The 24,041-nt window shown below is 36.9% G+C and overlaps 1 protein-coding gene across 30 annotated transcripts in view; it reads right to left on the bottom strand.

Annotated features, from left to right (window-relative positions):
* Positions 1 to 24,041, bottom strand: part of KCNMA1 (potassium calcium-activated channel subfamily M alpha 1) — a 504,883-nt gene that overhangs the window by 140,614 nt on the left and 340,228 nt on the right. For all 30 annotated transcript variants that reach the window (XM_040605548.1, XM_040605549.1, XM_040605523.1 and 27 more), the window contains 5 exons: positions 15,077 to 15,187; positions 13,080 to 13,185; positions 11,549 to 11,631; positions 9,172 to 9,241; positions 7,251 to 7,406 (listed from right to left, as the gene is read on the bottom strand). In XM_040605548.1, the coding sequence (XP_040461482.1) occupies positions 7,251 to 7,406; positions 9,172 to 9,241; positions 11,549 to 11,631; positions 13,080 to 13,185; positions 15,077 to 15,187 (526 nt within the window). The remainder of the gene's footprint in view (positions 1 to 7,250; positions 7,407 to 9,171; positions 9,242 to 11,548; positions 11,632 to 13,079; positions 13,186 to 15,076; positions 15,188 to 24,041) is intronic.

Below are 24,041 nucleotides of genomic sequence, written 5' to 3'. Positions count from 1 at the left end.
AAAGACCATCTAGTTCCACCCCCCCTGACACGGGCAGTTTTCACTACACCAGGTTGCTCAAAGCTCCATCTGACCTGGCCTTGAAAACTTCCAGAGATGGGGCATGCCATCCTCAGATAAAACCTTTATTTTTTACTGGAAAATGCTGTCTTGGTAACAAACGTTGCAAATAATTAAGCAGTCAAAGACTGCTTTGGAATGAAGGGGTGTGTCTTTGCTGGCAGAGTAATTAAAGCAGAAGGTAATGCCACCTGGTACTTAGAACAGAATAAAACGCAGCAGAAAAGCTGCAGAGGGACAACACAAGAACACCAGGAGACACCAAGTACACAGACACAACAGCAGTGAACCGCTTCAGTGCGGGAAAAATAAACATGAAATAATCTTGATATTATTCAGTCCTGCTATCATTTATTCTTTTCCCTTTTGCCTCTTCTCATTTCTTGCATGTTATTTCCATTTAGCCTCACGCCTAGGCCTCTATAGATCTTATATAACTTATCTGTGGAATGAAGGCACAATAACTGATCAAAGACAGGTTTACTCCCTCTTTTTAAATTTGGACCTCCTTTACTCATGAAATACTGCACACCTCCAACATATCAGCAAGCAATGACACACGGCACTTCTGCACACTTTCCCTCACAGAAAATGAGCATCTGTCTTTACGAAAGATAAAAATTCCAAGATCCCTGCAAGATCCTAAGGAGAAGACATTGCAGGCCGTTCTGTTATTTTTATCCCTGAAGTTAAATAACTAACATACTTCAAGCTGATGCTGCAGCAACATGAGTAAATGTAACATTCTAGAAAGATAACGAGACAGCACAATTAGTGGTTGATGTAGCAACAAGGAATCAGTCACTATCACACTACAAATGTGATCACACTACAAATGACTAGGAATAAGTACATCGCATTTTCTTTTGACTTTGACACTAAGTCACAGCAAAAAGTTATCTCAGGATGCCGTCAGTGTCAGTACAAACAGTAACAAGTAATTTTTTTTCTTCAGAGACCTGATAAACTCGAGAGGAATTTTTAACAAATAGCAACAAAACTTTAAGTTATTCCAATCACAGCTAGGAAGAAAAGTCAAGAGTTTAGAAGAAGAAAGGTAAACTTAGGTAACCTTTGGGCCTGACACAGTGTGCCATACCACCATAGTGACTTGAATCTGCCTCTTCCAAGTCCCCTCTAGTACTGCAAGCGCATGATTACCTTTCCCCGAATATGTTACACCACAATGCTGTCTCCTGGATAGTCATAAAACAAATTACCCAGAGATTCAATAGCCTATATGAAGAATAGCTGAAAAATGACATAACGTATCCCAAGAGAAGGAATCTAATTTTCATCTGTATCTTTTTTTAAGTCACAATGCTCCTCTCCTCCCCTCTATCTGTATATAGATAGAATGTTGTTATTGGGAAATATACTTACATAATACAATCATTTCATAGTGAGAAATGGTGACAGAGATATGAAAAAACAATGCATATCTTGCAAGCACAACCATTAGTATTGTCAGGAAAAAACCTAAACCTTTAACACACCCAGCCCTCCCCCGCCGGCAGCGTCATTATCAGAGGCTCTGTTGCCCCAACTGATCGATCTTTTTCATAGCATTTGCTTCTCAGTGTAACGATAGAAATAGTCACATGAAACAGATTGAGCGTAACTGAACACGATAACGCTACATAATCTCTTCCGTCAAGATCTAAGTCTCAGTATTAAGAAATAGAACTAATGCTAGAGTTACAGTGTCACTTCGGAACTTCTCTTGCATTTTGCAAGGAAAAACAGGGAGAGGATGGTGGGCATGTTAAGGAACTGACACAACAGAAATTCATTTCTAGCACAACGAAAGCAGGTATTAAAGCCTGCTCCCTAGCATCAAATAGACTCAGCTCATCACCACCAAGGAAAGAGCATAAAAAATTACAAAGCCTTTGAGAATAATTTCAGACATTTGGAGGAAGATCATCCATTTTTTATTTTAGACATGTACTTGCTTTGATAAACAAATCTATCTAATTGAATAACAAAACCCGCACAAAAAGTGCAGCAAATGAATGAGCTAATTCTATTCATTATCTCTCTAGAACAGCCCTTGAATACTTTATTTCTATTAAAGCGATCTTGCTTTATTTGAGCGGCCTAATTTTTTGGTTCAGCATTCTGTCCCATTAATCAGTGTTTTGTCTAAGCTCAAGAAATTGAGTGGTCTTTCCAAAATTACAAGCTTTGTATCAAAAGATTAAATAAAGGGTTGTGTAAAAAACATGGAAGTTGTTACCTATTTCCTTTCTCAGATACATATAAAATGTTCTCTTCAAAGATGCCCAGAAGGCCACATAGAGGAATCTTTAAAAAAAGAAAAAAAGCCTAGAAAATAACATCTTCACTGGAGAAATTTTCTTGGGCCCTTGCCAAGTTGTTTTCATCTACTTCTATCTAACAGAGAGACTCCTGCCTCCCTCTAGGCTCAGAACACTTCCAGGGCCCCCTGATGCCCAGTTTTACAATTATCTTCACCACCCCATCGTGGGTATTTTTCTAACAACACAGATGAGAAGAAAAAGAAAGCACCACAAAATATTTTTGATTGGTGGCTGAAGTTGCACATTGAAAACAATGTATTTAAAACATTTCCTCACACTCATCTACAACGCCCTTCCAGTCCACCTAAACTGGTGGAGTTATTATGCTTCTGATATGGATATCAAAATCTGACAGCAAGAAATTGGCTGAAAGAAGTTCATACATTCCTAGCAGAGAGTGAAACTTCTTTGATTTACAGTCTTCTAATTGAATTTCCTTAAGTATTATAAATTACTAACTACCTCTTTACTCAATTCCATTGTCTGCTTAAATCAAAGGTAACAAATATCCTTAGTGATATAAAAATTTTTACAACTTCCCGCAGTTCTTTCTGTATGCAAGAATGTTTTTTTAAAAGCAGTATGAAAAGGGTATGTTTTATAAAACATCAAATATGCTAATTAAGATTAGCTCTAATTTTAAATGGCGGATATATGCACTTTTTCATTGTCCCTACTAATGTAGAGTCTTGTAGTAGGTCAAAGCAGAGAGAATATTCTTGAAATATTATGACAACTAATTCTTCTTTAGATGCTGGCCTTGATGGATTTCAACTCAAAGTCATATGGGCTCTACTATTAATACTTCCAAGTTCACAAAACCGGGCAGTATTTCTATTGAATCGTAATACAAAAGACAGACTGGTGTTGATCTATTCAAACGATTGCCTGAAAAATGCACTGCATGGCAGGCTTCAGCACAAGGCATGCACACTTTTATCCCAAGGACTGATACTATTTTCAACCACAACTGTTTTTAATTCCTCGACTCAGCGATTAAAAATATTACATTCAGGCAGACCTTTTTGAGACAGAAAGCCTTTGGTAACAGGCTACCTTAATATTTGGTCTAAATCCTGTGGGGAGAATCAGGTAATCGCTTTATTATGCAGCCCCCTGAAGAACCTCAGAATAAACAGAGAGGTTGCATTTGCTCCCCACCCTCTTTTTAAACCTCTCCCTCATTTGAAGGAATTCACTGTGCACACCCTACTCTCATACTTTAAAACAGTCCAAGGCTGCTTATGTGGCCAAAATAAATAGCAAACCAGTAGATGTGTTCCATCAATGTAGGTAAGCACCTACTGATGTAAATCTGTGTGGCTATATCGCATCTCTCCTTCAGCCTTGACTAGAAAGGAATGTGGTGGGAGAAGTGGGCATTGCATACGTGTAGGTGTGAGAAACAGCTGCCAACAGAGCCCACAGAACATTCCTGCTCTCAAAATAACTTAGGAGAGAACTGCAACTGCTCTAGATCATTTTTCATATCTGGAATGAGGTGTACTGTCTTACCAATAGAGCAAAGACAAAACTAATTTGTTTGTGGACTTGTGTTACACTCAAGGACCACATTCCACATTTTATTAATTTATATAACAATACTAACTCAAATTGGTTTGCATGGTTGTATACAGGGACAACACTTGACCACCTCTGCATTTTATTCCATTTACTTACATTTTGTAATGTTTTTCATATGGATAAACTTCTGGTATACATTTCCTAATCCAAACAATACAGAAATCACAGTACAGTATAGTATTTCCATCTTTTTCTGAGACCATGCAAGTAATAAAGAATCTCAATTCCTTTATTAATACAACGATAACAGCCTGTGCTATAAAAAGACTGGACTATTGAAGCACAGCTTACAGGTGTAAAGTTGGTGGTTTTTTTTTTCCTTAACATACAGTTTGTTGTGCAATCTGTCTTTCTTCCTTTAAGTGTTTACAGAGCCCTAATGTTTTTGAGCTGATTTCCTTTTTGTTCAGTTTGGTGCCAAAGGGAACATAAAAGATTCCATATGAGATTACATCGCTGAAAGCAAAAGGAAAATATTAGGAACAAATATAATATTTTGAGGTTTCTTAGTTTGTTTTACCTCTAATACTGGGCAGACTGTTTACACAAATCATTTTGCTGTAAAGCAACATATAACGAGTTAAATGTGTGCAATGTCATCATCAATCATGTTCATTTGTGTTTGATTGACCAAACAATTATGGCACATTAAATCATTTTCTAATCACATTACGAAGGAGGAGGAACGAACGCACATTTTGAGCTTTCTTTAAAAAAAATACAGAAGTTTCACTACATTTTCCTGGCAATCTCCTAACTTGTGGGAGACTCAACTAATAACGTTTGCCCAAGGAATTTATGAAGGTCTGACAGTACTTAAATTTGCTGCTCTAAATGAAAAGGGCTGGAAATTCTTCTATGGAATGGACATCTTTCTTTTCAATAGAGACCTCTAAAGACAATTCCAATCAATGCCGTTCCTCTCCTACGATACACCGTTGATTCACAGCCACCACTCACTAATAGTTTTCTCTTTCAAATACAGGTTTTAGAGGGATACAGCTTGGAGAAAGAACATCCTTTCAGCTAAATCAAGAAACAAAACTTTTGTTGTCGCCAATTGAGTTGGATTCTCATGAAGAAATATGTCTTAGCAATTGCATATTTATTTTGTTTTAGATTTCCATGCACTCAGAGATCTTTGGAAATGACAGCATGCATTTTTCTTGCCTAGACTATTTACTTCACTCTCAGTAAGTGGCAGAGATCTTTTTAACCAAAACTGCCCGAGTCTTGCATTCTCCCAATGCACTATATCACAGCATTTTTTTCTCCCAGTACCACCTGAAGATGAAAGTTGAAGTAACACAAGATAAGGTATGCCTGCACACTATGCTGTTTATAACTGTATATAATCACAAATACAGAAGCAGAACACACACTGAGAGCTTCCTCCAAATCAAATGCATTGCTATATTTATGTTTATTCTGTGTATACAGAAACACTCAGATGTAATCTCAGTAGTGCCTTGCAAAGCTGAGCCTTCAGCTTAAACGAGTTCATCAGCAAGATAGTCCAACCTGTCATTGTACTGAAATTATTATAAGAATATCTTATAGAACAAGAAAATATAGGATCGAAGGCAGGTAAGATACTGGCATAAGTGGTTAGATGCATTTTCTGGAAAAATGCTACCTTTACATTTGCAGTTTTTAACTTGTCTAAATATTTTAACTACAAATCCAGGCCATACCAGTGGGTGTGTCTGGTACGGTTCCCCCACAGTCAGACATTCATACACTTTAGCACTTTCTGAATCTCTCCAGTTTTCTCACTGCAATTTTAAATTCAGTATTAAATTAACTTGAATTAAGACTGGGGCTTCTGAAGATACCCATATATTTGGATCTCCTTATGACAAAACTAATCCCTTCTGATTTTAGAAATCAGAAACTGAGCAAAAGCTTCATGCTTACTTCTGATGTCTAGAGCAAGTTGATGAAACAGGTTGACTCAGTAATTTGGATACATTAGCATGACTGTTACAAGTGTGTGAGACTCCTGAGAGTCTTGGGTTACCACACCAGGCAAGAGTGAGGGAGACCAAAATCACCAACAAGACCAACAAAGTTCATAAGACATATAGTTTTCTTTCGGGATATAAGTAGAACAGATTCATATCCAAGTGACCATATGCTGATGAGTCATAGACAGTTCCTAAGTTTGGCTTTACTCATGTAAAAACTTTTTTTTTTTTGCACAGCATGAATAAAGATGCAAACATCTTAACTACAGACAGCAAAGTACATGCAGAGCCCAGGCTTGTTTCTATATGGAAAATTGGCATTTTTTTGACTATATGTAATAATCCCGAATAGTTTTGACACACAGGAGTCTGCTATCTCCAAAGGATACCTTTATGAGAATTTCAAGACTTGATAAGTAGTAAATGAAGACTCACGGTCCTGCACTGACATGTGCACCCCTATGAGAACAGTCCTGGCTTTCCCATCGAAGGATATTTAGATAGTTTTTGTTGCTGTTTACCTGCACAATGGAATTAAAGCGGACCACGGCATACCTTGCCCTCCTGTGTGTCCCATCCCATTAATACCATTCATGGGATTGGAAAGCGACCCTCCTTTACGTTTGGAATCAGTGCCCCGGAAGGGCACGCGGAAGGAAGCACTGATCACTGCAGCCAAGGCCTTGGTTCAGTAACTACGACTTCTGCTACAGAAGTCTGGGAATAACTGGGTTAAAACTTTGCCACCTAAATCCAAAAGAGCTCTTTGACCGAGGAGAAATAAATATATGAATGATGTTGTAGGAAGTTCAGGCTTCAGTGGCTTCAGTTCTGACACATGTTCCTTATTTACTCTCACAGTCAGAGGTTCCACTAGCCACTTGATGCTAAAAGACTAAAACGATCAGTCCTTTTTTTTCTGGGCACTTTGTTGCTATATGGGACACATATAAATCATATTTTTTTTGTTTTAGCAGCAGGGGTTTTTCTCATAGATAAACATGCGGTTTGTCTAAAACAAAGCAAAACACAAAACAGCAGAAAGGTCTCCCTAGAAATGGAAGATGATTAAAAAACCCCAACATTTAAAGGCCAAACGCTTGCTGAATAAAAAATAAGAACATAACATGACAGAACCTGGCTCCTTGCCCAATTTGCAGCAGAGAACTTTTGTAGGGAAGTGTGCACTGAGGTTTTTGTCTTACAAAATCTGTTAATGTGTTTCTATCTGTTTCATATTTGAATCATGTTCTCTACTCAACTCTCTGACAAACTGAATTGCAGACTAATACATTCTAATGAGACAAGACATTACCTTTATGAATGACCTCATAGAGAAGAGGTTGGCTAACATGGTTGAAAGGCCCGGTGCCAGGCAGCTCTGGGCTATGAAACCCAGCTTCAGCTCAGCAAGACAGATTGCATCATCTCCTTCTTTCCAGTTCCAGCTTGGGATATTTAGCAGATGGGCCTGGAAAACAAACAAACAAAAAAATATCCCATAGATGAAAAAACAGAAATACTTCCTCAAATCAGTATGGTGTTGAAGGAGATAGCAGTGAATGATTTTCTTTGTTACTGGCTTGACTGTTTCTGAGTACGCTTAAGTAGTCCACGTATTTTACACTTTATTGCCATGCTAAAAAATGTTCCAGTCTTACTAGTTATAGAGAAAATATTTTGTTTCTCAAGCCATATTCTGGCTGTGACACACTGCCAGGTGGGCATCCTCACACCTGGACCACTGCATTTTGTAAAGCTTTCCTTCCCTTCTGTATATTCCTTTTACAGGACTTTGAGCTTCTCTCTGACAGACAAAGCACACACATAATATACAGGAATCTGATACAACTTATATTACAACTCATGTGAAGCTGCAACCTATATAGGGCATTGTCATTTAATAAGGTATATGGCATCTTCTGTCTTTTCTATTTCATTCCTTCCACCCTGACTTGACTTAGTGAAAATTCAGCCTTTTTCCTAAGACTGCTATTTATAAGGATAGAATACAGCAGATCAAGACACACTGGTCAGTTAGGTATTGATATGGTTCAGTTATTGGCATAACTCTACTGGATTCTCTCTTCCATCTGCCTTGTACATTCGCATAGACATAAGGAAACACAGAAGCCTTTGCGCTTGTCTCCCTTCTTTACGTTAGAATCGCCATTCAGTGCTTTGATAACAGCTATTCTTGAAGACACATTCACTGAAAACACAATAAAAGATCTTTCCCTCTGAATCTCTTTAAAGCAGAAAACCACTTTGCTTGAGTTTTATAAAAAAAGACAGGCTCCTTCCATTCCCGTACAGGAGGAGAACATCACAAGCAACAGTAAGTGCTCTTGCTCTAGCCAAAGGTTGCATGTGCAGGGTCTTGTTCGCAGGCAAACCTTCTAAGTACCAAGATTATTGCATATTTCATCAGATGAAGGTCTACCCAGCCAAGCTCTGTCTCCAGCCCTGGGCAGTGGTTGATGCTTTTAGAAATAATAAAAGAAGCAGGTCACATACGAGTAGCCTGTCCTCTGAAATATTCTTCCTAGCCCTGTTAATCAGCAGTTCATGGATTTTTTCATCTCAGAACTAAATGAATTAACTTCATTGTGTTTAAAGGCTACAGTTTTAGCATAAAAAGTTTGCCAGACTCCTTACTAAAGCAGATTGATAATTTTGATCCTCACAATATTTTTAGCAACAAATTCCACAACTGAACTATGTTTTATATGAAAAACACTTCATTTTATTTATCTTGTACCTGCTACTTTTCAGGTCTACTTTGTCATGTAAGTAACAGAAAACTCACAATATATCTCCAACAGGGCAATAATTCTATGCTTTTGTCTTCAAGTGTCCGCCAAGAACTGACTTCAGATGACCTGCCTAGGAGCCACTGATTTGTCTTGGGTAGTTCTAGTGAAATAAGCCGAGCAAAACTCTTATCAGCCGAGCGGTTAAAAAGCTTATCTGGAATCAATAGCAACTATGGACTATGGATACTGTAGCTTAGAGAATTAAACCCTAGACAATTACTAAGTGCCAAGATTTTGGTAACATCCCTTGCATATACAAATAAAACTGCATTACCTTGTTACTGGATTACACAACAAGGCTTATTAGGATGTTTTTGTTTGGAAAGAAAAATGCCTACTATTAGTGAGGCTAGAAAAACTGTGTATGAGCGAATGCAATGCAGTAAAAAACTCTAAAGACACTTTTAGTCATCACATTACCTTATTGTGATACTGCAACATCTGAGTGATAATTCTTATCTTCGGATGGTAATTCTTTATTGAAATAACTCTAAAAATAAAAGAAAAAAACAATTAAAATAACTTCTCCCTGGTGGGGTATTTGGATAGTATATCCCAATAGCTCTACTTTACTGTGTTGTCAAGTCCCACAATTAAAACTGTACCCTCTTCTTCATCTGCCTGTAAAGCATACTAATTTAAGTCAGACCTATGGAATACTTACACCTAGTCAAATTCAGTTAATAACCATTGGCTAAGACTAGAAAATATGAAACTTCAGGAATTACTCCATGGACCGGTTTTCTCCTACTGAATTTGCAGAAAGAGAGGCTTGTTTTAAGCATCTCTGTTCAGAGACTGTACTCATAAGCAAATAACACACTTACAACTATTATGTCATATTCACTGACTACCTTCACATCCTTGAATCAACATAATTGATCAAGTTTTCTAATGACGTCTGAAAAGAACCCATTTTTTTCAGTCCCTCCTCATATTTTTTATTTATAGTTGCTAGACATTCATCATATTTAAACACCTTGAATACTGCTTTTGTTTGTCATAAATCCACATTCAAATTCATCTTAATTCTTATGGGTTATTCCAAAGCTCAATATTGAAACTGATACCTGACTGCTGAATTTATAAAATATGTGGCTGCTTCCATAATCTGCAGCTTGTCTGCATTCTTAATTATTTAATAAGCCTAAAATATACTCAACTGTGTACAGCTTAAAAATGGCTGGAAACAAAAAACCTTTAGAAATTAGTAGATTGATAACGAGTTATGAAGAGAGCAATTTACAATTTAAAAATGAAAAAAAGCATTAAGCAAAACTAAAGAGACAGGCTGAAAAAAATAATAGTTCTGTATATTACAAACTAAAGGTAGAAAAAGAAGATAAAACAATTTTAAAAATCCGATTATAGAATCATCACTTTTATAAGATTGAATGCCATAACAGCTTACAAGGGTGTTTTGTACCAAGTATCTTGCAAACTGCTGGTCTGGCTTGTGCTCTGAAGCTTAACAAAGCTAGAGCATGAAACAGCTAAAAAAAGTTTTATCCCTGATTTTAAACTTTTGGAAGGAGAAAACAAGTCTTCCTTCTAATTTTCCATTTCTTGCTGAATTGTTTAATTAAAAATTCAGTTTTGTTGAATTAAATTAATTTAAATGTGAGAAAACACAAGAGAATTCTACTCTCAAAATAACACCTCTGCCTTTTATTACATTAAAAGTATTAAATTAATTAAGAATGCACTAATCTGCAATTGGAATATTTTTTATCGTATTTATGCAATTAATGTCAAACTCGAAGTTTCTCGCATTGCAACTCAAAAGCACGTTTGGAAAATGAAATTAGGCATATTTAAGCCCTGCATCTGCCACAGACAGTCACAGCTCTTGCGCACAGTGAACTTTTTCCAGAGAAGCAGTTTTACTAATTTGTCTTTAATTTCTCCCTTTCCTTCAATTCACGGCATGCAGACATCTGTCAGGCCAGTGAAATTGGTTCATAACACTGACCAATTCTATGTTAGAGGTTTTCAATGTATCATTGACATTTTAATTTTAAAAGGAGCGACTGGTCTCATGAAAACTAGGGCTGTATGAAGAAACCACCCCCAGTGGACTCGCTCAGGTTTGCTATAACTCTAGCTGCCATCTACTGACTGACTCATCTCCTTCCTTCAGAGAATATAAGGGGGAAAGCAGGACAAGACCTGGTGGTCCCTAACGTGGCAAGTGCCTCGTCAATCTAAGTAAGTAACGTTTGGTCTTTGGTGGAAAAAAGGAGGATGGAGCAAGGAGACCACTGTTTCATTACCATCATGAAGTGTATACCTTGCCATCCCCCCAGCAGTGTGGTTACTTGTAGGAGCAGATACACCAAGGAGCAATGAGGTATGAAGTGATTAAAGGGTCCTGGTGTCCCACAGTTAGCAGCAGCCCAATCAGCCCATTCGCTCACGTAACGCTGTCCAAGGACACAGCTGCATTCCCTCTCCCCTCACTTCTCGTGGGGTCGCATTCCGCTATGAACACTTCAGCCCTAGGTCCTGCAAAATGACTGAGTACCAAAGATCGTGCTCCAAGCACCTCTCCTGATGCACTTTTTCTAAAAGGAGGTAAATTAAAACAGCTTAGATAGGAATTCAGGGTATCCTCCTCCATGAACTTTGGAGACAATCATGTCATTTGTCCACTAAAAATAATAATAATAATCTTGCAATGTTCTTCAAGTGCAACAGATGAGCAATAAAGCTGTGCGTGGCTGTAGCCTATCTGGACACCAGAAGTTAGCTTATCAGAGTTAAGAATCGAAAACGTATTAAAAACTAATGAGTTTACCTCATAATATTGGAGGCATCTTCAGCATCTGGGTCAGCGCAGTATTTATTGGCAAGGATTAGGCACGCATCTGCTGACTCTATCTGAGACACCAAAGAAAAAGCAACCATAAATAGCAACATCTCTTTCCAGCTCTTCTTTCATTGTAAAGTATTAGAGAATCCAACACTGCCACCACAAGTGTGAACATCAGTTCTTAATACTGCTAATCAAAACTGTTCCAAGGCTAACATGACTTGACGCGCACGGCTGTAACAGCTCTCACACACACGCAGCAAGCTCTTGAAACTTTCTGATGATGCCCAAACTCAGGTCAGTAGTTCAATTACTGACTCGCTGTATCATGAAGGTGTTAATGGACATATCTTTTGTAACCAGATAGTGAAATTTAGACCCCTAAATCCATAGGAAGTTCCTGTTATACAAATACAGCAGTCCCACAAGCCCTGCAGCTCTGTTTGGGAATTCAAGCACCTTCTGATCAGAGAGGGGAAGAGGAGGCTGAACTGATGATTTAGAATCTGAGCACCAGTTTTACAAAGCATGAGGAGGAGAACTGATCTGCTCACAGGACCTCTATGTTCACACAAACCTTAGCTCTACTTAAAGCAGTTGAAAAAAGTATTTTTCAGTGTATACAACCAAACACCAACACAAAGAAGGGTGGTACACAAAATAGCAACACACAATTTCATGGTCATAATTGGAACATTTTGTTCTGATGAACTTAAACAGTGGGTGCCGGACTACTAATGGTTACCAATTTCTGCAGACAAAATGGACAAAACACATGACTGGAGCTCCAGAAATTGTTAACATTGCGCTAAAATATTCTTGGCTTAAGCAGCCAGTTTACATTCCATTAAAAAGAAGGAGAAAAAAACCCCTAACAATAAAAAAAACAAACCACAGAAGAGTTAATGCTGTATCTGACAGTTTGCTGTCTTTTTTTTTTTTTTAATTTAACTTTCATTCTTTGCTTTAAGAGTACAAAGTAATTTATCATAGAGAATTCTAGACAATAATACCATCTCATTTTAGCTACCAAAATCTTAAATTATGGTGGTGGGGTTTTTGGTGGTTCCCCGCCCCCCCCCCCCCCCCCCCCCCCAGGACTCTAAGACAATAGAAGAAGGGTTTGACAGGTGAAAAATTATTTTCTAATCATTCCGATGAATGTAAGACAATAGTGTTTTAAGCGATTACTCTAAGACAATGTTCTATTATATCAAACATTAGTGTAAAATAGACTCTTGAACTAAACCCCAATGAAAAATTCATAAAGACCTCAGTGGAATGGCAGACAACGTATCTTAAGTCACAGTCTTACTGTAGCTTTGAAGATCTAAAGATATAGGGAAAACAAAGTTTATAAAGGTAGATATTCTACTCTATCAGACAAGCTAATGGAGGTGGATAAACAATCTTTGGGGGTTACATGAAGAAGAGCTTTACCGTATTTTTTTTTCCAAATAACACAAAGAGCACTTTAAAAAAGGCAATTAGCAGAAAAGAACAATAGAGCCGTTACCTTCACTCTCGCCAGGTCATGGGGATTAAGGACTGAACCCTGATAAAATTCCACCTGAGTGAAGTGTCGTTTAAAAAGAGCTTCCAGCTCAAGGTTAGGGGAAATACTGCATTGGGAAGAGGAAGACAATACAAAAGCAAATGAGAAGTCACATTTCCATAAGCGCCCCCTTTCCTTCATTTATAACCCAACCCATTTGTTTATTTTAGGGATTCAGACGGCTGCTGGGGCTTTTCCCATGGTGCGAAAACTGCATGCAGTGCTTCAGAGACGCTCCAGTGCTTTCATTTCCTCACTTCTGTCCACAGCTTCTCCAACCCACCTCGTGGGGCTACCCTGCACCTTCACCGATTCCCAGTTTCTCACAGATGTGAATCCAGAAGAGTCAATGCAAACATTTAGAAGCATCCTCACACAGCATTCTCGACAGAAATCGTCTAGTAAGACACTCATCCTCTGCATGTCCCCACCATTCTCAAAACAAACGATTGCATCAATAAGAGAGCTCAAAGCGAAAACACCGAACGGTGGAAAGGGAACCCTATAAGGGACCCAGTGGCCTGTATGAGCTACAGTTAAAACAAACATAATTATGCTGTGACTCTGTGTCATTTCATTTTGCCATAAACAAGAAAAAATAAACAAATCACAATCTATCATACAACATGCCACTAACTTTGTAAAAACTTTCTCTGCTACCACTCATTAAAACGGAAGGGACTTCCTAGCTACATAGTAAGTGGGTGGGATCTTGGTCATGCCAGATGCTAGATTTGGCAAGAAAAGAAAACATACGTGCAAATGTTTTGCCTGTAAAGGTACAAAGGAAAGCAGGCACAAACAAGTAGCCAGGTACTAAAGTCCCTTCACCTACCTACAGCTTCCTGATTCCCATCTGCATCTCTGCTTTCTCTCTTGGTCAATTCGTGTTATTATTTAGGGAAAACAAGCAAACCATCTAGTGACTTGAGGATATAATCTCTAGTCAATTGGAAAGGATTAGATAGAAAAATTGTGCAAATGCTGCTGATTCTTAGTTTTTCAGCTTCCTTTGTCAAACCATCACAAATGATTCTTTAACTTATTAATCATTTTCTTTGACAAGAAGAACAAGACAAGAACTTGCTGCAAAATGCAAAAATACTACTCAGTCATAGCTTGTCACGCATCTAAACAGATGCCATTCCAGAGCAGAAAAGATCTTTCACAGTCCCTTCGCTACCACATGGCTATTTCTAGCAGCCTCTCCCCTAGGCACGTCCGTTGCATGTCATACGTGTAACGCGCAGCCAGCAGCAGGCAGCGACCACCCTAAGACACCATTCCACACCCCACAGCAGAAAAATGCACTACACTATTTGTGTATAGGTATGTATATATGGGTAAAAGAGCAGTGCTAATTATCAACGTGGTAAGAACTTATTTTCTGTCTTCACTGTGTCTGTAAAGTAATGCATCCCATTCATATTAAAATCAAACCGCACCTACATTTTTCTTTTGATACGTATTTTGCAATATGGCATGAGCATTTGTTTTCTAGTGAAATCAAAGATGAACATGTGTTTTCTGATAGCATAAGTTCATATGACACAATATTTTTTACTTATTTTACGGATTTTACAATTTGGGTAGTTTCACTAGAAATATTTACACTAAAGAAAATTCTCCCATGTATTTATTAGTATTTCAATATTTTTAATTTCATAATTCCATTCTGACTTCAACTATGTGTTTAGCTATCTACCTCACAACCGACATGACTGGGTCTCAAGTCTGTATGCTTGAAATACCTGCACTTTACCAATAGATTATAAGAAATTGCAGAAAACAACTCTTATCAACATACACTGTTAACAAAAGGCAAACATTAATTTTATGAGTATTTGGAGCCTGAAAGATCCTCTGTCTTTAAAAAAAAAAATAAAAAAATAAAAAAAATATATGACTCAATTTAAGGAGTTTTAGTAACAGATGACAAATCTTGAAAAATTACTTACTTATGCAGAAAGACGATTTCTACGTTGACATCATCCCTATCCTTGTGCAGGAAGTCCTTCAGGAAGTTGGACACACTTTCAAGTGTTATGTGACCACAGACAACTATGTGCCTGTTACAGAAAAATCAGAGTTAATCTTGCAAAGAAGGTAAAACAAGTGAGTGAGCAGAGAAGGAAATGATAATTTATTGGCCAAAAAAGAGTATTAGTGTCTTCTTGATGTGTCTCTAGATCCTATTCCATGAAGGCAGAGAAGGAAAACATCAGTTCCCAAAGGTGATTTGCAATTGCACATACATATACACTCACCTGCAAAGAATGCTATTATCAAATCACCCGGCCAAGTTGTATTATACATTTAACGGTAAGTGGCATCATTTTTATATATATATATATATATGTTTATACATTGTATTAACCAGTCCCTTTTGAAGTCCTATTTCTTTATTTTACACATCTTTCTCCACACCTTTCCCTCCTCACCTGACATTTACTATTTAAATTTTTAGTTTATGACCTAATGAGACCATGTTTTTCCACAGTTGAAAGCAGACACTTATGCCAATGAAGGCAATGCAAAGCTTGCCAATTATAAGTCATACACAGTAAAAAAGAAATCTTTCTCCTACCATAACTCTTACAAGGAGAGTCCTTTACAATAAGAAATCATTATTTATTGCACCATAGCAACAGATGGCTTAGAAAAATCAGTTTGCATAGACTGCGAGGCCACAGAGGTTTCTACCACTCCACATCTCCATTATGAGATGTACCTGACCGTGCAAGATGGAAGCACGATATATAACTACATACACATTCTTGAATACCATATTTTAAATTTTGGAGGCTGGAGAAAACACCTAGGAAACTGCACTTTTCCCGACTTAAAGGGATCTTTGCTCCTTTATTATTGTAAAGCAAAGTTAAAAATTTGTGATTAGACTATCCTACATTTTCTCAGTGTTTCCGCCATGGAATAAAGTCAACCTCAGCTTCCATGACTGTCACAGCTTTAAAATAGATGGTAATTTTGATATGCCTATTGCTAGTGCTCCCAATAACCACATTGCTCACACAAGTCACAAAAAGCGACAAAGTAGTATAGATAAAACTCCAGAACTAACAGCAAGTCAGCTTCATTACAGCCACATAGCCTATGCACAAATACTGCAAATACACAATTTTAGACTTATTTGGCATTTGAACTGCCAAATGCGAAGCAAAGTAATTCCAAGAGTAAGAAGCAGACCATTCCAGTCTCCCCTACTTCATAACCGTTCTGTGGAAACAAGAAATAACAGGTGGCAGCAATGATTACTTCTGTAATGGGCTCTGTCCTTGCTTCATAATTTGATGCTTGATGAAATGCGTGTGAAAAGTGCACGAAACTCATTGGAAAAGAGATAATTATGCAGAACAAAGAATACATCAGTACTATGCATCAGGCGGTAACGCCACCATCACCTACTGTCACTTTTGCAGTGGTTCAAATGGTGACCAGAAAAGCGAAACAAGAAACTGTGCCACCAATCCAGCACGCTGTATGATATTGTTCTGCTATTACCACTTTCATACATAGCATGGCACAGAGTTATAAAGCTTTATTTTGAAATATGAAAAACCCAAACGGTCCCGTTGCATGAGTTCTTAGTGACACCACCAGGACTCAGATGTAAATTTAAAATAGCAGCAGTCAAAAACTTCAACGGTTTCATTCTTTTTAACAGACAACAAATATGTGTCTTTATGAGACTCTGATCATGCTAGTTTGTATTTAACATAAGACTCAATACTACGAACTTTTAATGCTGAACAGCTATCCAGAGTGCCTGCTTTGCCTCCAGTAAGATTTTGCTCAATTTTTAACCTAAGCTTTTGGTACAGTAAGTGCACAGAGCACTGAGCTCTTGGGCTGTAAACACTTAAAAACACAAAAATCCCCCAGTTAAAGCTTTCCTAGTTTATGAGGTGGTAAGCACAATGTCAGAAAAGACGACATAAAATATATTAGCTCATCCTTTTTTTGGTGCAAGGGGTCTGTAAGAGGTTTCCTCCAGGATCTTTGCAGCTTGGCAGAGTTTGCAGCAGCCTCTGTACTGGATAAAACCATGCCTGTGTTCCCCCCTTGAGAATTACTCTGCCTCAGTTTCCCTAGGGGCCAACTGCCGGAGCTGCCAGCACCGTGTGTGCCTCTGTTATTGCACTCATGGTTAGGTCAGGATAATAACCTTCAACACAGAAGGGTAAAATATCATTTGGGGCGATTTGCTCCCCACCAAATGAATGAATCTCCATCCAATACATCAATGTAAATGGAAAATGTCAAGAAAGCCTCAGATTCTGAAGAGATGTTTAAAACCTAAATAGTTTACTAGAACTAAATTCTGACCAGACTGTGTTTGATACACTACATTAACATATTGGGAAGTTCTAAGTGTGTAGTGGTATTCAGCACTTTTCCTGACTGTAAAGCCATCTAGCATCAAAAACCTCAAAGGCCCAAGAAAACAATAAAAAGCAGCTAAGAATACTCATTGGTATTCCTTATGCTGTTTGTACATGTTTTCAAAGATGACCAATTTTAAACTATGGGTATTATTTTCTTCAAATATTTCTACCTACTACTAATTACGAAACTGAACTTTCAACTTGCATAGTTGATGCATTATATTTAATAATAGAAATTATTACTTCTTGTAGGCAACTGCTTTGTACAGATCCTGTGCTGTTAGTTTTAGCAGGGTGTCCTCACAAATGTTCTTGTGCTACATCGCATTCCTGTGCAGAAAAATTACTTCCTTCCTGGGAGGTTTCTCTTCACATGGTTCCTTTTCTGTAATTAATTAGAGTCCATATTTAAAAAATATGTGTAAACTGAAGAGAAAAAACAATGGGCCAGGTAGAGTGCACAACCCAAATTACTGCAGAAGAAATTTTCATAGGATCACAGGATTACAATATAATTCAGTTTTGAAAAGACCTCCAGACATTATCTACTCCAAAAACGTCCCGCTAAAAGCAGATGCATTTGGTACAATAATTCAATCCTGTTATGATTCCAATTCAGTAGGGTTTCATAACAGTCTGCTCCAATGAAAATAAAATATTTGGCTGCCAAACACTCTTGCATTTGAGCACCAGGACTGATCCTTTTGAAGTGTCAGAAGGCATCTGCACCATGGTTTCATTTTAGCACTCTCATTTGGGGCTGAACGTGATCTATTCCTGTCCTCTTTGTTGTTCTTATGTAGTGTGAGACAGTGTCCTGAGCAGTCATCGCAACAAAACCTCCTGCGTTTCGAACACTGTTTTTTAATGAGATACGTGCATTAATTTTTGGTTGAAAACTCCCACCAAAAAATCTCCTTTAAACATAAATTGTATTTTTGCTTAGAAGTTGTAGAAATTGGAAACAGATTTCTTACTTGCCCAGAGAGAGTTATTAGGTACATTATTTAAGAAAACTTGGAGAGCTTATATTGTTCCAGTCTGTCCTGTATATGATTTGAAGATTTATAACTTCCTCTGTTTGTTCCAATAACCATTCCCTTCCCATGTACCACCCATTTCTTTCCAGGCACTGAGAGTTTAAAAAAAGGCAACATACTGGATATAAACTTTGCTTTGAGCTAGAGTTAGTTGGTAGGAAAATACTGTATTACTAATTTGGGGTCAATAGAAATGTCTAACCTCTGCATTATCCTTTTGTGCATGGAAAACCTCAATAGTAATAGAGTATTCAGCTAAATTATTATGATTTCCAATTTTTTTCCCATTCTTTACAAACAAACTTTAGAAATTCCCTGACAATACTGAAAACCATCATTCAGGAATTCAGACATTTTTATTGCTGACCGGTATTCAGGAGGACCAAGGTTTCTGTTAAGTAATGGCTGTCATTGGTATCATGTATCAGAGGTGAAACTGCTTTAATATACAAATGAGAATCCATATCACATGGCTGTGATGGTGCAAAAAAGAATTTTTTTGAGAATCTAAAGCTTATCACGAGCCATAGTCCATCAGCCAGTAAAAGTAGACTAATCCATCCTCTCCCATATATACTTATTCTCAAAACCAATTACAGTAACCAAACATGAAAAATCAGTGCAGTTCTACACAGTTAATTTCAGCTGTGATTCTACACAGATTAAATTCTCTGCAGTACCTAATTCTTTTGCACTCAACTACTGACATAATGATATATTTGCTAAAAATACTCTAGCTTCTTATAAAGTAAATAAAAATGGCGATAAAAGGTCCAAAGCTACCACAGATACAAACAGTTTCAGGAAGACAAAAAAATGAAATAAGCAAAAGCTAAACCATCTAGAATTCTGGCATGAGATAATTGAGAACATTCACTTAATCTATGTAAATAACACTATAAATGAAAACAGATCCACCACGAATAGGATTCTTCAAAAAGGATCTTTGCGTGGTTCTTCCTTCAGAGGACACAGTACGAAAAGAAACTCTTTTGCCTGTTTATTTTGAAAGAAATCATATCCATTTTATTGGAACAAGTATAAAGAACTTGAAAAAACTCACTCTAACTAGTCTGTCATAATAAATCAAAGACAATAAATACAAAATTCTGTTCAGCATTCTGTTGAATACATGGTGTTCACTTGTCAAGTAACTAAATGAAGTGTGGCACATATTGATCTAGATGTCTCCATAAAACTATAATATTTATATCAAATACATATGCTCAAATCTCTTTATGGTCTTTCTGCTTAGTGTTCTGATCTTCCCTTTATCTATCAACCATCTACATTCTTTCCTAGTATACCAGTAGCAGGCTGCTGTGGTTGAAGTAAACAGGTTCTTTAAAGTCGAACTGGTTTTCCTCAACAAAGGCCTCAGTCACCCTTTCTTATTAAGAAAAGTCAATAAATGTCAACAGAGACCTATGGTGGTCTTGTCTATACAGCGGTATGCATTCTTTAAATATACCGGTTTACAATATCTTTCTAGCTGCTTATGCTTTTCATGATTTACCTAACATTACTCAAGGTTCTGTTGATTCAGTTCAATTAAGCAAAACCTGTATATATGTGTGCTTATGTGCCTCTGTCTTATTCAGTTAAATGCACGCCTCATTAACAGAAATTCCCCTCTCAGACTAAAATAGTGTAATAGGTGCTGTAAAGTCATGATTTCATGATTTCCTCTTTTTTCCACAGAAGATTTGAACTCAAGGACGGTCCTCAAAGGACCACTTATTTGGCCAACGTGTACAGTCAGCCAGAACAACACGTCATAATATTTTAACCATTAAAAACTTGCCTATGTATTGGATATATGACAAAAGCAAAGACTGAGAACATACACCAGGAATGGACATTTCTGGACCAAAGAAAGACACACCAAGTTGGTTTAAAAAAAAAAAAAATAATTCAAGCAGGTATGAATCTAAAAGGCATTACTGCCAGACTTGCCTTTTTGCATTAGTCATCTGTGAAGACAGAGCATAAAATACTCTGAAATGAAGATATGATATTTTATTTTATTTTAAATTCAACCGTAAGCTGTTTTCTTACTTTGATTCTCAAACCGGGCTCTAGAAATACGAAAAAGTCAAAAGTATTGAAGGATACAGTAAATTGTCAAGTGTGTAATTTCCCAGCAACTTTACTTTAATATTTGTTCTTCGACTGTTTGAAACTAGATTTTCATTATTCTCTTTACTCCTGAAGGATTAAAATTTTCAAAAGTGTTGAAGTTACTGAGAAGCCAAAAGCACTGACTTTGAAACTTCTATCAACTTTAAATGCATAAAAGAATATGACTGCACTGTGACTGGAGATGTGATTGTATCACAGGAGAACATGTCTGAGGTACCTTTGATTTCTGTAAATCGGACCTGATAGCTTCAGCTGCCAACTATTTAGGAACCAGAGTAAACTCATACCATCTGTATTGAAGCTGTTGTGATTAATTCTGACAGAAACTATCTGTTCTTTCCAACAGGTTCCACCCTCTTTTAAATCTCTCTTATATTGTGAGTAAAGAAAGAGGAATTAGTTAAGACTAAAAAACACTCAAAAGAGCTACGGTATACAGTATAAGGCAGTGAAACAGCACCGGATCATACATCAGACCGACATAAATGGGAAACCATTGATGTCGGGCATTTGAAAGTTACTTCTGAGGCAGATAATAATTTACCTTGTGACCAACATAGGTATATAAAACTAAGAATCAAGAAGGAATCATTTCAAATGCTGTTAAATATAGCATTGGTAAGGTGTGGCAAAAATACAGTCATGCATAAGACCCTAATCAGTTGTGAATTATTAAGTTATGATACCATAACAAGTGCACTTATGCAACCCCAGGTTTCAGTCTTGCCCAGTGAACACTGGTGGTGTTACTGGCAACCTTTAAATATTAGAAATTGTTTCTAAAGTGCATAGACATAAAAATTCACTTACACAGGTCATCAAATATTTTTGTGTCCGCTTAAGTGAGATTTCTACGAGAACAGGCTGATAGAGTGTGTTTCACATACTTTGATCCTGGAAAATAGCACAGTCCTTTGTTTGCTTGCAGTTGTCTGCAACAGTATGCTATCATAAGTGATTCACTGTGAGCTGCTATGTTTATTCCACTTCCTTGCTCAGTTACACCAGAATGAGTTGCTCTTACGTTTTTATGATCTAAGTATTTGTGTAATGCTTGTCAATAAAGTAAACTAAGAAATAAAAGTTAATATTATTTGCATGACACACACCTCTGAAACTGCAATAATGAGAAGAAAGCACAGTAGCGTGATTCTTCCAGGCTCTGTATTAGTTAAGAGACTTCCACTGTAGCTTAAAGTAGAGGACCAATATTGATCCTTTCATTCAATCCTGATAGTAACACTATCTAAAGTATTTGTACTTTTATAAAAAATACCACAGCATTTAGACAAAACACAACTATATCACCATAAGAAATAAATGAATACTTTTATATAAACAGAAGTAAAAACCATTAGATGCTACAGCATGCACAAGGAGCCCACCCTAGAAAGGTTACAGTAAAATGCAGGAGTAAACCCCACGTCCAGCATTAGCATCTCAGTTGCAAACAGCCTTAACCTACTGTTCTAAGCCCTCCAGACTCTGGGCTTCCTTCTTGTAGTATTTTGAGCAGCAGATATCATACTCACAAAACACCTTGTTATTGCTTTTGAAATACACTGAAAATATTTTACCTAAAGTAAATTGCTTTCTATGGTCCCACCATTACTCATTTTCAAATTGCCTTATGAATTTTTAAAATGCTTGGTGAGTCAAAAAATAATGAAATCCTTTGTAAGCAATGCAGAAGTTAACAACAGCATTAAAATTTTTGAGCATTTCATTCATAACCAGAGCAAAAGCACTTCTTTTCCTAGAAATCACCCTAAAAGGTCATGACTAATTTTCTGCAAGAGAACCCAACTGAAAAAAAAGTCATAATTCACTAAAACTTGCTGATCAATGCACAACTTCTGCCATCTGACATTATACTCCCTGGAATGCCCACAGTTCAAGCTACGACCTGTATATTTGGTAGAAGGTGGCAGATCAGCAGAATTATAAACCAGATTCAGTCCTTCCTGGGTCAGAAGTCTGACAACAACAACTGCTACTTTGTTGCCAAACCCAAAAGGTTTTTTTCAAGTTTAGGTAGCGAAGGAAAAGTTGAATTACAATTCTAACTAGAAATACAAATTTAGTGCTGTTACTGTAGGAACAGAACATCATTTGAGATGTAGAATACACATTTTTTTAAAGTCATAATATTGTTATATGTCACTTCCCACATTCCCTTTCTTGCTTTCATAAGAATAGATGTAGTCTAATAAGCATGCAAAATTGGGAAGAAAAAAAAAGTTTGTCCTATTAGTTCTATCTGTCAGTCTACTTAACACTCATCAGATTTTCTTTATCACTAAGTGAGACTTCATTTGAAACAGTGGGATTAGAAGAATGGCTAGCAGATGGGAAATAGAGACACCCCTGGGGATCATAATGCAATCCATGTCACATTCTCTTACTACATTCTCATCCCACTGGAAAATAATATCTTACATATTGTATCATATTATTTAATGTAATAATATAGTGTCACTTTCTTTGGAGCTATGCCTCTCATTACTGCAGCAAATGGACCTTTGCCAAAGTATTTGGATAAGCCTTTTTTTTTTCCTAATTTTTAATCAAATTCAAATGTCTAATGAGTCCAAGATGGCCTGTCAACTTAAATTATCTGTTTGTCTTTCTGTTTACCATATCTATCTATCTACAGTTTTTATTTTTCTCTGTGAAGTTTAGTTATTGAATCCCATGTTTCCTTCTGGAAGGAATCTCTAACAGATGATTATTCCTGTTGATATGTTGATGATTTGCTAATTTATGGCTTGTAAATTTAAGAAATCTGAAGAAATCTCTGGGAAGCAGAGCAGATCATGGGAGAAGAGAAACAAGAGGGTTTAATAACTTATACAGCAAAGAACTGTGATTTGATTAAAATACAATTTTTAATCTTATATATTAACTACAGTAATGCTTCTAGATAATTTTTCAAAAATATTTTGAAAATTTAACAAAGTTTAGCATAAATGCTTACTATTTGGACAAGATCAGTAGTTTAGATAGACACATACTAATACTACTAATAATCCCTTGCTCTGGCAGTATCTATTCATGTGAAGCTGTGTTCTGCTTGCTGTCCTCATAAAGAGTTTCCATTGGATTTGATAGCAGTTTTGGATAAAAAGGCAAAAAGAATTTACTCCACAGAATTAAGTCAATAATTCAATGCAAAGACTGAAAAAAAAAAATCATTAAGTTATTCAGTGTCTCTTTCAGTCCATCGGTTTACAAATGATCTTTCCATATGCTTCCTAGAGCTTTCGGCAGGCTGATTTACAATTACCTAATGTCTTCAACTGGAAAATATTTCACTGAATTAAAATCCAGTCTGA

The sequence above is a fragment of the Falco naumanni genome, chromosome 9, assembly GCF_017639655.2.
Source record: "Falco naumanni isolate bFalNau1 chromosome 9, bFalNau1.pat, whole genome shotgun sequence".
NCBI classification, from domain to species: Eukaryota; Metazoa; Chordata; class Aves; order Falconiformes; family Falconidae; genus Falco; species Falco naumanni.
This window is presented reverse-complemented; position numbering and strand designations above follow the sequence as displayed.